Source organism: Phascolarctos cinereus, unplaced genomic scaffold (assembly GCF_003287225.1).
Source record: "Phascolarctos cinereus isolate Bilbo 61053 unplaced genomic scaffold, phaCin_HiC Scaffold_5;HRSCAF=322, whole genome shotgun sequence".
NCBI classification, from domain to species: domain Eukaryota; kingdom Metazoa; phylum Chordata; class Mammalia; order Diprotodontia; family Phascolarctidae; genus Phascolarctos; species Phascolarctos cinereus.
Genome location: NW_027555958.1, coordinates 403,599,937 through 403,619,065, shown reverse-complemented (window position 1 = coordinate 403,619,065; position 19,129 = coordinate 403,599,937). Strand labels below are relative to the sequence as shown.

Below are 19,129 nucleotides of genomic sequence, written 5' to 3'. Positions count from 1 at the left end.
TAAGTTATGTGTGTGGGTGAGTGGGAAGATGGTGGTACCCTCAACAGCAATGGATAAGTTTGGAGTGGAGTTGGCAGAAAAATAATGAGTTCAGTTTTGCACATATTGAGTTTAAGATGTCTATAGGATGTGCGTTTTGAGATTCAGTAGGCATTTGGAGATGGAAGAGGAGAGGTAAAGAGTAAGGTTGGGGCCAGATCAATAAATCTAAGAATCATCTGCATGCCGACTTTAACTGAATCCATGGCAGCTGGGTGGCGCAGTGGATAGAGTGCTGGACTTAAAGTCAGAGAGGCCTGAGTTCAAATCTAGCCTCAATCATTTACTAGTTCTGTGGCCCTGGGCAAGTCACTTAAACCCTGTTTGCCTCAGTTTTCTCAACTGTTAAATAGAGATAACAACAATACCTACCTCGAAGGGTTATTGTGAGATCATTTTTGTAAAGCAGTCTTTATGTTTCACACAGTGCCTGGTACGTAGTAGGCACTGTATAAATGTTTATTCCTTACCCCTGTCCCTACCCCTCCTTGGAGCTGATGAGATAATAGAGGGAAAAGAAAAGAGGGCCTAGGACAGAGCCTTGGAGGATACTTACAGTTATCAAGTGGGACCTGGATGGGTCAAAGGAAACTGAGAAGCCCATTTTATTTTGGGAAAATTCTAGTTGTTGGAAAGTTTGTCTACATGGAGCTGAAATCTCCTTTCCTGTAACTTCCATCCGTTGTTCCTAGTTGTGCCTTCTGGGGCCAATCAGAAGTCTAATCCCTCTATTAAAGAATATAGATAATTAGAGATATTCCTTAACTCTTTCAGTTCTTCTCTTCCCCAAACTGAAATACCCCTAGTTCTTTACCAGATCCTCATATGACCTGGTCTTGAGGCTCCTCACCCTCTTGGTCACCCACATCTGGATGCTTTCTTATTTATTCCTGTTCTTTCTAAAATGCCCTACCCTGAACTGTACACAGTAACCTAGATAAGCCAAGAGTGATGGGGTGTTCAACTTCTGTGACCTCAATACTGCCCCTTTCCTACAACCCACTACTGTGTTGAGATTTGTGTTTCCATATCCTAGAGTCCAGCCTTGATACTCCATAAGTAAACTTATGTTTTAAAGAAGTGAAATTTGAATGTCCCCCAAATGGGCAGGTGTAAGAGAGATAGCTTAGAAAAATGCAGGCACTATATTTTCTAATTTGGACTATTGAGGTTCCTTAACATTTGTGAGAGAATGACCCTGGATTGTTCTTGTAAGCCTGAATCTTCTCACGGAAGATCCATCTCTCTACCCACATCCTTTCAAACTTGCTCTACAATTCAGAAATTATTTAACTTAAAATTCTCTATATTTATAGCTATGCCCTCTCTTGTGAGATTGAAGCTGCTGTAGACACCAGTGCCACCTCACCAAAGCCTAGGAAGAGTATGGTGAAAAGACTTAGCCTGTGAGTATCAGAGAGAGCCTCATGTCCCAGAGTGGTGGGATGGGGAGTGGGGGTTCATTTTGTTTATTTTTTTGTTGTTTGTTGTTTTTGTTTTTGGTCAGTACACATTAAAGGTTGGGAGACAATATTGTTCATTAACATATCTGAAGCTTTTCTGAAAAATATATACCTGATACCTGAGCAGGAGCTGACATTTTGTAGAGGGAACATTGTGAGGCCATCATTGCTTAGTCTAGGAAAGACCTAGATTATCACTGTCATCAGAAGAAAACCTTGAAAGGTCCTAGGCCAAGTCCCTACTAGAAAATTCAAGACTGATGAAATGCAAGCATATTTGTGAAATTCAAGCACATTCTCTCTTACTGAGTAACAGTAATGAGTCTAAATGAAGACAAAAGGTACAAATCTTTAGAGTTTTTCTGAAGAAACAAATTCCTAAGAGTTGGCAATTGAAGTAAAGTATAAACAGGATTTCAATTACTGATCTTTACTACTGAAAAAAGTTTCCTAAGGAGTAATTAATACAGGCACACATACTTCGGGGACCAGGAAGAGCACCACTTAGGCAGCATTTGATTGCTGTCCCTCTGTGGGGTACATAAAGCAGATAGGTTAGATGACCTTTTACTGCCTCTGCCTGGTTTACGAATAAAATCTTTGAGCCTAGAAAGAAAGGATTGCTCCAGTTGCCTTCTTAGATAACCCGAGGGACCTGACTGGGCATGGTCAGCTGATTAGAGAGATTAGCACAAAAGGAACCTGATTCTTACAAAGATAATGTACTGTGTCATGATGTAGGTGCGTGATACTGGAATGTGGGTCCTGCCTGGTGGCCATGTCTGTTAATTGGCTAATCACAAAGAACTGGAGCTCATGGACCAGCAGAGACTGGCCTCAGTAAAGGAAATAATCAGCTAGGTGGCTCAGTGGACAGAGCGCTGAATCTGGAGTCAGAAAGATCTGAATTCAGATGCAGCCTCAGACATTAGCTGTGTGACCCTGGGTAAGTTGTATAACTTGTGTTCCTCAGTTTCCTCATTTGTAAAATGAGGATAACAACAGCACCCACCTCCCATGATTGTTATGAGGATCAATTGAGATAGTACTTGTAAAATGTGTTGCAAACCTTAAAGTGCTCTATAAATACTAGCTAGATATTAAAGAAAAAGTCCCAGGCACTACTAGGCTTATTACATTTTCTTTATAATTTCTTTTATTTTCTGACTGTTGTGCTTATTTTCATGCTTGCGTACCTGCCAGGGTTGTTGTGAGGATCAAATGAGATAATAATTGTGAAAGTGCCTGGCACATGGTAAACGCTGTGTAAATGTTAGTTATCATCGCCATCATCATCATGACTATTACTATTAGAAGGGCTTCTGTTCTTTCTCCCATCACCAAATAGCCACTCATCGTGGGACCCTTCCCACTGGAGAGTTTCTCTGATGCTGCTATAAAATGAAGGCGTTAGGTTAGGTGATTCTAAGATCCCTTCTGGTTCAGACTTTCTAGAATTTTATGGTAGTGCAGCCGTGTAGGGTGTACTGATCCACCAGTGAACGGCAGCAAATGGGCTGCACTGTGATGCAAGTCATAATAGCTTACGTGTATTTATTATCTTTTCCACAACAGCTCTGGGAGGTCACTAGTACAAATATTATTAGCGTCACTTTATAGATAAAGGAATTGACTATCAGAGATGTTCAGTGTTTGTCCAAGGTTATGCAACTTTGCAAATGTCAGAAGCAGGCATTTAACTCTAGTTTCCTAACTCCAAAATATAGCGTGTTAATATGAGCTGTTATTATTATTAATCTCATTTTGAAATTATTTTTTGTCTTGTTTAATGGAGTTCAGACAGATAGTCCATAATCATTTATTAAGTGCTTACCGTGTGCCAGGGCACTTTGCTAAATGCTGGGAATACAAATAAAAGCAAAAAGATGTCTCTGCCTTCAAGAAACTTACATTCTAATGGAAGAAGACTGCATAAAAGGAAGCTGAAAGACAGAAGGGAATGGAATTTATGTGGAGGGAGAAGTTACCTATCATAGATCAGTCTGGATTGCAGCCTAGTGAGAAAAGAAAAAAATGAAGAGATGGTTGGCCTGGGTATCCTCCTTAAATGGAGGTTCTGGGAAGAGCCTTCCAGTCAGAAGGAGGAGCCCTAGGATCTGTGGGTACTTCCGAAGTATAAATTCTAAGGCTGAAGTGACTTTCCAGGATGAAGAATTTTCTGAGGCATGATAGAGGAGTCTGTCCTGCAACTTGGTGAGAAATGAGAAGTTCAGCTATAAATGGTTTTTTGGCAAATCACTCACCTGCTATTCTTCTGTTACATTCAGTATTCTATGGATTATTGCCAAGGTGGATAAAATAATTGCTTTTTGTAGTTGAATAATATTTGGATGTGAACTCCTCTTCTAAGGCTCCCTGAATACATCCTTGGTACAGCTCCTGTAGCAGACCGAATGATGGGAATGACATATACCTCATCTTGTATTAATTTAATTTCTTTTGTTGAGTCTCTATATTTGGAAAGCTTTTAGTTACATGCATCTTGGAGACTATGAGTTTTTCATATGGTGACATCTGTGGGAAATGTGGTTCTTAGGTGTTGCTGGATCACTGGTGATGCTTCCAGAGGCTGATCTTTCTCAGTGACAAATGTATAGTGAGCACTACTCAAGCAATGTTTCATTGCCCTCCACTGTGGGTCAGGATTATGGTAGTGGGCAATTGTTCAGTCTGGGATAATGCTTTAGTTCCCATACGTTTTATTGGTTGAGTTGTCAGTGGTATTCTGAGATCTGTGTCTGTTTGTAGTATTATGATTTGTTGTATGCTGGGCTATGAAAGATTAGGAATTTCTTTTTTTAAAAAATTTTTTGGGGGGCTAGGCAATGGGGTTAAGTGACTTGCCCAGGGTCACACAGCCAGTAAGCGTTACGTGTCTGAGATCGGATCTGAACTCAGGTCCTCCTGAATCCAGGGCCAGTGCTCTATTTTCTTGTTTTTTTGTTTTTTTGTTTTTTGGATAGGCAATGGGATTAAGTGACTTGCCCAGTGTCTCACAGCTAGGGTAGTAAGTGTTATGTGTCTGAGGCCGGATTTGAACTCAGGTCCTCCTGAGTCTAGGGCCAGTACTCTATCCACTGCGCCACCTAGCTGCCGCAGGATTGAGAATTTCTGATGATATTCTTAGCCCCCAGGTCATGTCCTGCTAGGTTTTTGACACAGACTAAAATTTCATACACTCCAGTGATGTGTCACACCGTTTTTCTCATTTCTGTTAGCGTCATGGTGGTTGTTATTTCTTTCTCCTCTTTTCTGATGGAACTCAGAAATTGTCTGAGGGTGTCACTCTTTTGCTTTTATTCTTTCATATTTAATATTCTGCAGATTGTTTCACAGGTGGTAAAAATGACTGCTTTTTGCAATTGAATAAGAACATTGAGATAGATGCTCATGTTCTGTGGATGTATTGAAAGTATCTTTGGGACAACGCCAGGAGCAGATGAGACAGTAGGAATGACATGTACTTTATCCTGTTCCCAAATGGTTTTAATCTCTTCCACTAGACCTCTATTTTGAAACATTTTGATTCCATGTAATTTGGAGATTATGAGTTTTCAATATTGCAACATCTATTAAAAGCATTGTCATTAAATTTTTATGGGTCATTACGGTAAGCAACAGGCTTTTTTTTTGTAGTGATGTCCAATTCAATCCACCTTATTTACTGATTAATATTAATTGGGATTAATATTTATGGGTATGGAATCTGTTTATAACTGGAAATCTAATGGAAATCCTAGATACTTGATTATGTCTAGATTTCTGGTAGATGCTCAACTTTTATAACCTTAGGTGATCCACTGATTGAGTTTTCACCACATTATTTCTAAGTCTACACCAATCAATGAGCCTAGATACAGTATTTTACCATCATAAATATTTCTACTTAGAAACAAATTGGCCTGATGCCACCATTTGTTTGATGCTTTTTTGTCCGTGTGGTACTGGTTGAATTCACGTGGTTATCACCCATGGAGTTCTGTTTATTGCACTGTTGGGTCAGCCGTATCATAGACTTTTTCCAGAGATAAACCACTTTCAGTTATATTTGATAAATCTAGAAGGTATCTGCAATCAGCTTTTATTACTGCTCTCTGAAATGAGGTCTATTTGTTTGAAAAGTATTCCTGTAAATTTTCAACCCATTTATTCTCATTATTATTAGCAGTACTATTGTCATCATTGTCATGTTAAACACCAAAATTCTGAGTCCTTTTATTCTGAATGCAAATTGTAGAGTGGTATGAGCATTAAAAGGTAGAGAACTTGGATGTAGATGCTGGTTCTGCTGCTTATTACAAGGGTGGCTTTGGGCAAGTCTCTTGAGTTCTTTGGACTCAGTTTCATCATCTGTAAAATGAAGGTCTTGGACTAGATGATCTCTAAATGTATGTCTAGATCTGTGATCCTGTGATCTGGTAAATGAAAGGTGTTCTTCCAGGGCTGGGCTGAGAAATGAAATATAAGCACAAACACCAATGTGAGAAACAGTGCCTAGCACAGAGTCCTGCACGTAGTAGGCACTGAGGAAATATGTGTTCAGAGAAAGAATGAATGAATGAGACTCAGCCGTTCTCAGCGGGATTAGAAGTTGGTACATAGGAATGAGCTGGAAGACTTCATAGACAGTACAATGTTAGGGCTGGCAGCTTGCTTAGAGAAGCAGATGACATCATCTCTTACCTCACTGAGTTGAATGTGTATATATCCATGTGTGTTTGGACAACTTCATCTTTCAGATAGGCTCACAAGATTATATGATCCTGTTAACATTTTTATAAGCTTACAAATGGCCTTCTCTTTAATGTGCCTCAGAGAGACTAGGGGAAATGGAGAGCATATGAATCCTAATATGGAAGAGTCAGAGTGCTTGTTTTGGAGGCATAATTCACCTTTTCACAGGTGGTGAAGTCTTTGGAGACTCCAGTGATTCTTATTAAAAAATTCAGTATGAATTTAGTAACTATTAAGTAACATGAGCATTTCTATATACAATGTAGAATGGAAGGAATCTATTATATATAATTTGCTTTTCTTTTTAAGTATATAGAAATTCAGCATGTAATTTTTAAAGCTATTCTGCTTATGTTTTTAATTTTTTTGACCTGTTATTTTTGGGGTGGGAGGGAGAAGGGAGAACCTTATAACCATCTTCTCTCCCATTCACTCTTCCCCATAAAAAAATAAAAAAGAAAAACAGAACTGTGTGATAAATTCCCAAGCTGGCCATCTCCAAAAATGTATGCCTCATTCTACAAATTGAATTCATCACCTCTCTACCTGGAGGTGGGCAGCATGGTGCATTGTGGCTCATCTGGAGTCTTGGCTGGTCATTACATTGATCTGAGTTAAGTCTCTCAAATGAGTTTTCCTTTACATTGTTGTTTTTCTATGCATTGTTCTCCTGCTTTTGCCCACTTCACCCTGCATCAGGTCTTCCAAAATTTCCCTGAAACCATCCCTTCTGTGACTTCTTGTTGCACAATGTTTCATTACATTTATATACCATCAATATGTTCAACCACTTTCCAATTACATGACACTTCCTTAATTTGTAATTCTTTGGTACTACAAAAAGAAAAAAAAATGCTGTAAATATTTTGTACATATAGATCCTTTTCCTCTTTCTTTGATTTTTTTTGGGGGTACAGATCTAGGATCAGTATCACTGGACCAAACGGTATGCGAAGTTTAATGATTTTCTAATTCTTAAAGAATGGCACAAGGACCGTCAGTCCTTACTTAAAGCACCTCATAAGCCGATCCCTTCCTGTCCTTCCAGTCTTCCTCCCTTTTATTCTTCTCCACACATTTCACAGTTCAGCTTCACTCACCTACTTGCACTTCCTCAAAGATAACACTCCTGTCTCCCATCTCCACGCCTTTGATGCTTTCTGGATTTTCTGGCCTTTAAGACTCAGCTCAGATCCCACCTTCTTCAAGAGGCCTTTCCCAGTCTTCCCAGTTCATGATGCCTTCTGTGAACTCTTAATATAGCCTAGGTATTTGCATGTTTGCCCTCCCTCCACCATTAGAATGGGAGCCTCTTGAGGACAGAGACTGTTTGTGCCTTTATTTGTATTCTTAGTGCTTTGTGAAATGTCTGGCACATAGTAAGCGCTTAATAAATGCTTGTTGACAGACTTGTATATGATTTTTCAGGTTCTCACATGGTTTTCATTTCTTTCACTGAGTCTATATATTTTGAAAGATTTTCATTCTGTGTATATTGGAGATTATAAGTTTTCAGTATGACTGAAAACTTTCAGTATGTTTTTTTTTTAAATTTCTAAAAGGTTTCTCCTGGTGATTCATGGATCTGGCTCTTGTGTGAGTGTTTATAATATGATGGTGTCTGCACTTTGTGTCTGGCATGAATTTTGATTTTAGGTGTAGCTACTCTCCATGTAACCCTGCAGGATTTGGAGACCCACAAAAGGAGGTGCCCCTGCAGGGGATATGGAGAAGGTATTTCTGGAAGTTGGGTATAGGGAGAAAGGGGACTTTGAAGTTTTGCCTCTAAGGCCAAGCATTTATACTTGTGGCCTTTCTTTAACATAAAACATGCATACCCTCTTGGCTATTTCATCCAGAGCAGTGGTATTCTTCCCATTTATTCTGACAATGTTTATTTAACAGTGGGAAGTAGACAGAGAAAGTGGTATATGAGGACAAAAGTCCTTCTGAAGAGGTCCTGGCTTGAAAAAATGTGAGAACCACTGATCTGGGAAGACGCCAAATCTATTCCTTTTCTGATCTGGAAATAATATAGCCTAAGGCATTTATGTACTGAATTTTTGCATAGACTCTACAGCAAATCCTTTCATACTCTAAGAGTATCAGACCACACAAAATCAAGACAACATCAGGGACCTGACATCCAAGGAACCAAAAAATGCTATGTATTCACTCTTGGGTTTCATCTTTGTGACAGTCCCAATCCCAGTATTTTCTTTCTTTCTTTTTGCCTGCAGCCTGTTTTTGGGCTCAGATGTGATCAACAGCAGCACACCCACCAAAGAGCAGCCTAAATCAACTCCTAGCGGGAGCTCTGGAGAAAGCATGGACTCAGTCAGCGTGTCATCGTGCGAGTCAAACCACTCTGAAGCTGAGGAGGGCTGTATCACGCCTGTGGACACACCAGATGAGCCTCAGAAAAAGGTACAGCCCTTCCTCCCCTTCCTAACCATATGTGACGTTTGCTGTAGGAGGAATGTCTGTTGTCAGTTTCACTACCCAGCAAAGCCCAAACATTTCAAAAGCACCAGGGAAGGAATGCAATCTGAAGAAGGGGTGAAAACAGAGAAGATTCAGTTTACTTCACAGTGAAGTCTGTGTAAACTTTTCCTTAAAGCGATAAATCTGAAGGCAGCCAACAGGGGTATTTGGTCATGTTACCTTGGAAATGTTGCTACATGTTCTTGGCTAAAGGCACTAAATAGATGAAGCATTGTGACCTTTAACATGAATTACTTTAGGAAATGTTTAGGAGCGGTTTACTTGGAGAAAGAGAATCACAGATAGGTCAGAGAGTGAAGCATCATATTACAAGTTTCAGGCCTTCAAATGCCCTAATAGTCATGAGGATAATTAAGGAGTTCAAATTGCATCTCATACCTTGGTTCTCTTTCCCTTGGGTTGCATAATGGCTACATAAAGTGAACTAAATAAAATTGGGCTTATTTTATAGAAGCCAAGAATCATAGAGTTAGAAGGGACATCACAGGGAAAAAATTGAATTCAGCCTTAAAAATCTTCAACAAATGGTCATCCACCCTGTAGTTGAAGACCTCCAGTAAGGGATATTTGCCTCCTTGTATCTAGGTTTAAAACTAGAGGCTCACTTACCACTTGTCAGGGATAATGTAGACAGGATTCATTATTTGGATGGAGGTTGAACTAGAAGACCTGGTCTTCTTTCCAAATTTGTAATTCTCTGATTCTGTTCTCACATTGGAGGCAGATAAGTGGTTCAGTGGATAGAATGCTGGGCCCAGAGTCAGGAAGACCTGAGTCCAAATCTGGCTTACTACACTCCCTAGCTATGTGACCCTGGGCAAGTCACTTAACCTCTGTTTGTCTAATCCACTGGAGAAGGAAATGGCAAACTACTGCAGTATCTTTGCCAAGAAAATCCCCTGTGGAGTCACAAACAGTCAGACATGACTGAACAACAATAATTCTCAGATCATCTCGGGGTTGGAAAAGTCCCCAGGTGTTATTTAGTTCCACCCATGGTGAACAGAAATTCTCTATATAATTATCCAGACTCCACTTGGAGACCCTCAGTAAAATGTAACCCGCCCCTTGTTGAAGAAGCCCATTCTGATTTTGTTCGATACCTAGGCAATGCCAGGAAACAACATCCAAAGAACTAATCATTCCATAATTATTTCACTGACTTCTGAGCTAGTCAAACCACACATCTGGAGTATGGCATTCAGCAATCTAGATAGAGTCTAATCAAGGTATTTTTTTATCCAGCTGGTCCTAGTGGCATTCATTGACTCTCTCCACATCTATAGTTAGTGGACTGGGAGACAATATCTTGTAGTAACAATATAAATAGAATTGTAAAATCAGTTTTCTATGTCTGTTGGTCCTAGGCCTGTTATTCTGTTGTGTTTCTAGAAGCTTTGCATTACTGCAAAGATGGGTATATTAGAAATTACTATTCTGAAGGACTATGGGAAATTTGATGCCTCTGAGAAGAACAATGAAAAGCCTGTTTTAACCTGCTTATGTAACTGGGTATAATAAATTTTCTCTTAATATTTTACATGATTCTTCAAAAATTCCTGACTTGAAATTCAGTGGGTCTATCCTGAATGCAATATTATCTTGTCTACTTTGTATTTGTTCATTAATCTTTAAAGTTTCTGTACTTCATCTACCTTACTTGGCTTCAAGCATTGGAAATGTAGTCAGGATGACCTGAGTTCAATCCCCTTAGATACTTGCTAGCTATTATCTCTACCTTACAGCTGTAAGACAATAAAAGAAACCTGTTTTATTCAAGTAAAAAAAAGCAGAATAATGAATTATTTCTTCAGCAAGTCTGGTTCCATGACTTTGACAGAACCATAGAATTAAATTTGGAAAGTACCTATCTCAGATGCCATCTAGTTATCTCCCAAACTGGCTCCTTTCCTTCCCCTAACTTCTCTATAATTTGTTGATAACACCATCATCCTCCCAGACACCTAGATGTGAAAACTTAAAGTCATCTTTGCCTCTTCATTCTTCCTCAACACCCAAAACTCAATAGTTGCCACATCCTATCAATTCTACCTGTATGACATCTCCACTCATACTGCCTACTCTACTTCAGTATCTTAGTGAAATCGGAACCCCTAGCCTGACTCTTGGCAGTAGCCGTCTGAATGGGTTTTCCTGTTTCTAATTCCCTCCATCTTCCAGTCTATCCAATCAATAGCTTGTTAAAATAATCTTTCTAATTCATAGATCTGATCACATCATTCACTTGCTCAGGAACCTCAATGGCTCCCCATGGCCTTTGGGATAAAATCACAAACAATGTAACCCATCATTTAATGTGAGTCACAGTCTGGCTTCAATCTGTCTTTCTAGCCTTACCTTATTCTACTACCCTTTGTACAATCTACATTCTGGCCAAACTAAGCTACTAGCTTTCCCCCATTATTGTTCCACATCTCCCACCTCTTCCATTTATACTGTCCTGTAATGTATTCTCTCCTCATCTCTAGCAGTTAAAATCATTCTCTTCTACCAAAGCTCAGGTGAGTTTTCACTTCTTCCATGTAGCCTTCTCTAATTCCCCCCTCCTTTTGCTGCCATCATATTCCACCTTATACTTATTTATATACATTTTGGAGTCCCTCTAATAGTCTGTTAGCTCCTTTAGGGTAGAGACCTGTTTTTCATAGTTGTATTACCAGAACCCAGCACAGTGCCTTTCATATAGTAGACACTTAACAAACATTTGCAAAATTAAATTGAACCCCTATCCAAGGACTGGATGTCATTGCCAGCGTTTCTAATGAGTGCTTATTATACAACCTTCATTTGAAGAATGCATTGATACGAAGCTTATGGTCTCAAGGCACACCATTCCACTCTTGGCTGTTTTTAATTGTTGAACACTTCCTATTTGTGTTGATCCAAACTCCACTTTCTAGTTCAGTTTTTGGAGGCTAAGCTGGACAAGTTCAATCTCTCTTCCACTTGACAGCTCTTCATATATTTGAAGGTAGCTATCATGTCTTTCCCTAAGTCTTCATTTCTCCAGGCCACACATGTCCATTTTCCTCAAATTATTCTTGCAAGACATGGTTTTGAATCCTCTACCCATCCTGCTTGTACTTCTTTGGACGTAAGAACACTTGATCCGTGATGCTTATGTCTGGAGGTCTTTACTCCAAGAAGCCTTTGTTGGCATTCATTCAGCTACGATTATAGGAATACTCACTATGTACCTGCTATGTAAGTAATGCTATGTTAGGTGCCGTGATGAATACAAAGAAGAGAATAACACTCTTCCTGTCTTCGTGGAACCTACTGTCAAATACATTTGGTAACTCACTCTAACAGATTCATTCAAGATTTTGCTGTTTAGTTATTTGTTTATAACTTTGGAGTTCACATGTTGAATTTCTAATAAGGGTTTGGAGCTTACTAGGCAATAAGTAATCTGATAAGAGCTTAGACTGGGGCTGGGGAACCTGTGACCTTCTAGGTCCTTGGGTGTGGCCTTTTGACTGAGTCCAAGTTTTATTAAGGAGATTTGCTCTGTGAAGTTTAGATTGAGTCAAAGGTCCACACCTGAGGAACTAGAGGGCTACATGTGGCCTCGAGGCTGCAGGTTCCCCACCCCTGGCTTAGACTAAACACGATCCAGGCATCTAAGATCTAGTTTAATTACAAAGGTTTTTGGAGTAGGAAGCAACTTTGTTGGAGGCAGCTCTCAAAAGTTAGTGTCTTTGTAACATTAATCAAGATCATTTAGTGGTATGAGAACCAACTGACTGTGATCAGTTACAGAGAAGGAAGGCCCAGCCAAGGGAAGCTAGAAAAATGGGAGGAGGAGGAAGAGGAGGAGGAGGGGATCCACGGAACTGGAAGATGGAAAGAGAAAAACTTAAAAGTCCTTATGTTGTGTTTTTGTCTAACACTAAGTCAACTCTTAAGCCTGGTAAATCCTAAACACTAAGATGAAATTATAGGGAAATGAACAAGGTAAGAGGATGGAAAGAGGAAGATAGGGGAATGATAAACAACAGGAAAGCTTGGAATATGGTCCTCCCTCTAACACTAGTATTAGCTATATGACTTTGGGCAAGTCATTGATTCTTTCTGGGTCTTACTTTCCCCATCTCCAAAGGAGGGATAGGGACTGGATCTGGGATTTCATTGGTATAGCTACATGAACTTCCTTTTCCTTGTAGAGTTTAAGAAGTTAAGTGACTTGCTCAGGGTCACAAAGCCAGCACATATGAGAGGTGAGGCTTGACCTCAGGTCTTCCTGGCTCCAAGGTTAGCTCTCTATACTCTATGTCATGCTGCCTCTTGTCGCTAAAATAACATGCCTTATTGTCCCCCTCAGTGTTGTTGTGAGGACAAAACAAAATTTTGAACAGATGCAAGCTATTGTTTACTTTAGCCTCCTATTTGTAGTTGCTGGAGATCTTGTAGATTTGAAGATTTAACCTTCCTCCCCATTGATCTCAGTCTTTACTGAGGCATATCACATGACTGATAAACGTGATATATTCTGGTGTCTTATGAATGAGGGAAAAGATTGTGAAAATAGGAGGTACTGATATAAAATAGTGGTTCAGGGAGGTTCATTTTCTTCTGATTCTCTTGGGAGCTGAATCACTTTAACTGAAAACTAATTAGCTGTAAGGATGAACATGGGAGCACATCTCATTCACCATTTGTTTTACCTGGAGAATTTGGAGACACCAAGACATGGCTTTATAAACTATTGAAGATGATAAAAAAAAAAACTTTGTGAATATGTATGACATATGTCCACATATATTCATGTATATGTCAATATGAGAGTTAAAAGAAAAAAAACTAGGATGGATTATAAAAGTCAATTGAATTGTTGCTAAGTAGTGAAATAAAAAGTGGGTTTGACTGTGAAAGAAGATGAGATGGTTGTATAGTCAAGAAATTAGAATGAAAAACCACCAGCTGAAAGCCAAACTTTTTTGCTACAGCAGATCGTATGAAGATCTGTATCTATGTTTGTGTCTATATATGTTATGTCTATATCTAGCTATATCTGAAAGCCATTATTACTTAGGAGATCTAGTGCTGGCCTCAGTTAGGTAAACCTGAATTCAAGATCCATCTCTAGCACATTGACTTCTCACAGCCATGTGACCCCAACTAGGTAAGTCACTTGTACTCTCAGAGCACCCAAACAGTTCTCTAAGACTCCTCTACATTGTAGAACAATTTCTTGTCTGCATTGGTAGACAGTTTCCTCTGCCAGAGAAATCACAGGTGTAGTCAACAATTTGATTTTTATATCTATATATAAGAAACTGTTCATCTCACAGAAAAAAAAAAAAGGTGAAAACTCGCCTTAAGAGCTCAGTGTGTTTGTATCAGTGTAGAACAAAGAGTGTTAAAAATAGCATCATCCAGAAGCCACCATAGAAGGATGGCTCTCTTTCTGAAGAAGATGGAGGAGGCATGGTTAACATCAACAATTTACATTGCTCCCTGATGGCAAAACTGATGAATTATTCATACTTTGGTTACTGCTCAGCCAGTCTGACCACAGTCTGACAACAGTAGAATTTGTAAAGATTACTATCCAGAAGGAAATTTGCAGACAGACTCAACATCAAATTCACATGTGGATTAAAAAAGGACTCTATGATTACTATGCGCTGCACTGTGGCCAGGATTACATTTGTTAAAGGAGGCCAGTCCAGCTCGCCACTAAAGCCCCACTTCAATGCCTCCTCATGCTGTGGAGGTCACCTTGGACTTTCTAAGGTTAACACCAGTGGAGCGTAAACCATGGTAGGTCCAACCAAGCTGGAAAAACTTCAGGGACAAGGCTGAAGTAGATTGGATGTTTGTCATCGGAGAACAGTCTAGCTAAATTCAGAGATCACTGCAGGATGATGGATTTTTTTGGCCACAGCACTCCTTCAAGCTTATCTACCAAATCATACATGGGTTCCGACTTTGGTTAGTAGAGAGAGGATATATCCCAACATAATTGCAGATCTTATGTATCACAGTAAATCAATCTTATGGCTAATGCCAGCCCAACTTGCTGAGAATAGCGAGTTTATTATAGCAATTCAAAATTAGGTAACTCATAAAAACCATTCCAAGGTCATTATAATGGAGCAATGGGCTAATGATAAGTTCAGAGAATAGATGGTAATTTGTAAGGCAGCTAGGTGGCACAGTAGAGAGAGCCACTGGACCTGGATTCAGGAAGACCTGAGTTCAAATCCAGCCTTACGTAATGTGTGACCATAGAAAAGTCCTGTAGCCTCTGTCTGCCTCAGTTTCTTCATCTGTAAGATGGGGATGATAATAGTACCTAGTTCCCAGCGTAATTATGATGATCAAATAAGCTAATCTGTATTAAAGCACTGTGTAAAATGTAAAGGGCTTTATGTTTGCCAGTTTTTAATATTAATGTTATTAACAACAACAAATCACTGAAAACCATACTGTCTTAGTGACTGTGGATTATATTATAAGCAAAATCATTCTGCTAAGATTATACATCTAAGGACCTTAGATGTGAGTTTGTCGATAGACCAATATATAAATATAGCGTTAAATATTCTAGAAAGTAAGAGTATTACTGGGATAGAGCTATAATAACCAATCAGTGACTCCCTTCCAACATGCTAGACATCATGATGTTTTTTTAAACGAATAAAGCAGCAGGACTTATTGATACTGTTGTCTCACTTAAGTAGAAATGCTGCGAAAATTCATGGAGGTAAAAAATATAGTAAATTTCCATTTGTCTAGTATCCAAATGACCAAAAGCTAAAAAAGAAGATTTTTTGGACCCATTATACATTCTCATTATTTTGAGAAAAATGAAAATAATAATAAAAGGAAACTGATTAATATTTTTGATCTTTTAAAAATTATTTCCAGATTATCTTATGGAGTCATTATGGATGTGCCTATAGCAAAATATCTATAAGACTGTACAACGGGAATTAAATATTCAGAGAGATTGATGGCCCTGAGGCACTGTATGAGAGGCAGACCATGTTAGGCTTTCTGAATGATTAAATAAGGACTAAATAAATTTCAGCACTGAGTCCACAGTAGATGTGGCTAAACAAGAGAGGAGTAAGACTACCATGCAGTAGCTAAAGAAGGATGACATCTCAGCTGGAAAAAACTGTCATTCCTTGACAGTTTCCTGATGGTTTTTTCCTGCTCCCTTCAATGTGTAACATGACCTTCTCTGTTTTCATCTCCCACTTCCCAGACATCTTTTTTCCACAATTCCTGCCCAGACCTTATTTACTTCAACAAAATATTTGGTCTGACTTCAGCCCACAATTCTGGCTATACTTTGAGATCATGGCTTGCAACCTTGATGAGGCATCAGAGTGGAACTTTAGGAGAGAACCTATTATAGACACGCGTTCATTCAATACACATTTATTAGCTACTTATTTTCATTATGTTTGTGCCAGGTATTGAGGATACAGACAAAAATGAATTGTCCTCTACCCTTGAGTAACTTGTATTCTATTATAACAGCAATTGGAGTAGAAAGTCAACATTTTGTAGAGTGCTTTACAATTTATAAAGCACTTTCCCTCAATGATCCCATGAATTTGATAAGAAAAGTGTTTGAATTTTACAAATAAGGAAACTGAGTCTAAGAGAAGGTTGTGACTTGTTTAAGATCATGTATTAGAGTCATAATTTGAACCCAGATCTTCTTATATCAAGTTCAGCGCTTAATAATGTTATTATGATCCATTATCATTGTCTTAGCACAATTGTATTTTAATGACTTTATGAGGTTCTATTTTTTAAGGAGAAAATAACTGATTATTGTGATCAAAAACTGTATATTAAGCAGTGACTATGTTCAGGACACTATGATGAATGTTATGGGAGATAAAATGTAGTCCTTGCCCACAAAGATTACAAAGAAAATGAGATAATAAAAAGTGGAATTGCCTAATTTTGAGGTAACTAATATGCAGTTGGTTATAGAGAGAGAACTTAGGAGATCCAGTGCGAAATAGTTTTAAGATAGCTTTCTAGTGCTGTGGGCTTCTGCCTTATTTGAGGCCAAAATTTGTTATTTTTTTTGTCTTTGCTGCCATCTGCTGGTTATTCTCTGGAAGAGCAGCTGGAAACCCTGGAAATGAGTCCTAAAACCAGAAGAGATCATCTCTTAATCATAGCTATCTCCCAGTCCAAAAAGAGCGTAGAGGTCATCACATCCACACTGTGCAGGAGCAGAAATCTTCTCTCGCCAGACTGATCTGAGAGAGGTTTGTCCAAGCAGTGAGCACAGGGTTGGAAGTCTTTCAGGGGGTTCTTACTGAAGAATAAAATCAGTAACAGATACTAGTCTGACTCCCTCATTTGACAGATGAAAGAAAAATCTTGCCATACTAGGCAGGACAGAATTCACAGATGTGGAATAATTAGTCCAAGGACCACGGTGCTGACATTCCTTCTAAAACTGGGGTTTTTCCAACCAGAAAAGAAGATATCTGTGGGGTATAAGGTATAATGGGGAAGATAACTGTGTATTTGGTTATATGTCTATTCCTTCTCTTTTCTGAGAATAGTGAAAAGCTTCTGCTCAAGGTTCTCACTTTCCTTTTTTTTTTTCTCCTTTTTTAGCTCTCTGAATCCTCCTCGTCTTGCTCCTCTATCCATTCTATGGACACAACTTCCTCAGGGTTGTCATCTTTCATCAACCCCCTTTCCTCCCCTCCTGTCACCAACAACAATCCGAAAAACCACAAACGCTCCATCTCAGTCTCATCCATTACCTCGACAATGCTGTCTCCAGTTTACAATCAACAGAATGAAGACACCTGTATAATCCGGATCAGTATAGAAGACAACAATGGGAACATGTATAAGAGCATCATGGTAAATGTTCTAGCCCTGTCACCCAGGTAGATGAGTGCTCAGGCTGACTTTGTGTGTACGCGTGCACATGGATGGGTGTGTGTGTTGTGTGTGTGTGTGTGTGTGTGTGTGTGGTGTATGCACAGAGGTAGGGAGTGGGTTTGTTCATGAGATGTGTTGGGAGGGGAGAGAAAGAGTCTCTCTCAGGAAGAGGAAAGTGCACTTGAGCAAAAAACTCCTTTCTTAGACACTGAGGAGTGATTCAAAAGTCGCAGAAATGAAGGCATTGAATTAGACTATAATTCTTTCTTCCAAATATAGACTCAGACACAGAATATGGAAGTCTGGAAATGCACCAGATTCCTTTGCTTGACTTTTCCAGACTGTTAGCATATGATCACGTAGGATTGTATATGCTTTAATACTCTAAGCATCTCACTCTCATGCAGATAGCAACCTCTTTATAATTTAGTCGGTAATCTCTAAGATTTGCCGTGTGACTGAACATATGCATCACTGTAATCTGGTGATGAGCTTCAATGACCTTGTCCAAGCTGGTCCATGACAAGACAGCATTCTTCCACAGCAACTTAGTAGAAGGTGCCAGAGTTTGGTCTCCATTGACATGGAGTGCTTAGCTCAGTACCTGGCACGTAATAGGCACTTAGTAAATCTTTATTGATGGATTGACATAGACTTGATATAGTCACCTCCTCCACTTAATGAGGCATCTGAATGGAATATTAGTAGACAAACACACACACACACACACACACACACACACACACACACACGCATCAGAGAGGCCATGTGCTATAGTTAATAGAGTGCTGAACTTGGAGTCAGGAACTCCTCCAGTGAGAGGTATCAGTTTCCTCTGAGATAGTTCATTTCTACTTTGGGATAAACCTAACTTTTTAAGAAGTTTGTCTTTTTATCAAGGTAAAATCTGTCTCTAGAAATTCAGCCTATTAGGATTGTTCTTCCCGCCAGGAGCCAAGCCAAATAAGGCATTAATCTTTCTTCTACATGGCACCCCTTCAGATATTTTGAAGACAGATTCTATGTCTCCACCGTCTTTTCTCTAAGCTAAATATTTTCAGTGATTCCAATACCAGTGAGGCATTGTGAGACATCTTATCTGCATGAGCTATAATCCTCATGTGACCTTGTTTTCCAGTTTCCTCACTGTGCTGGTTGCCCTCTTCTGGACATATTGCAGCTTGCCAATGTCCTATCTAAAATGTCATATCTAGAAATGAACAAAGTATTCTAGATCAATCAATAAATAGTTATTAAGCACCTGTCATGTGCCAGGCACTGTGCTAAGCGCTGGAGATACAAAGAGGCAAAAGGCAATCTCTGCCCTTGAGGAGCTCACAATCCAGTGGAAGAGATAACAAGCAAACGGAATATGTACAAACAAGCTATGTCACAGGATAAAAAGGAAATAACTAACAGAGGGAAGGCACTAGAATTAAGAGAGGTCAGAAAAGGCTTCCTCTAGA

At 39.2% G+C, this 19,129-nt stretch overlaps 1 protein-coding gene across 4 annotated transcripts in view; it reads left to right on the top strand.

Moving 5' to 3' along the window:
* The window catches only part of RGL1 (ral guanine nucleotide dissociation stimulator like 1), a 222,027-nt gene that overhangs the window by 192,651 nt on the left and 10,247 nt on the right, over window positions 1-19,129 (top strand). For all 4 annotated transcript variants that reach the window (XM_078156455.1, XM_020984384.2, XM_020984386.2 and 1 more), the window contains 3 exons: window positions 1,356-1,445; window positions 8,498-8,684; window positions 17,388-17,642. In XM_078156455.1, coding sequence (XP_078012581.1) covers window positions 1,356-1,445; window positions 8,498-8,684; window positions 17,388-17,642 — 532 coding nt within the window. The remainder of the gene's footprint in view (window positions 1-1,355; window positions 1,446-8,497; window positions 8,685-17,387; window positions 17,643-19,129) is intronic.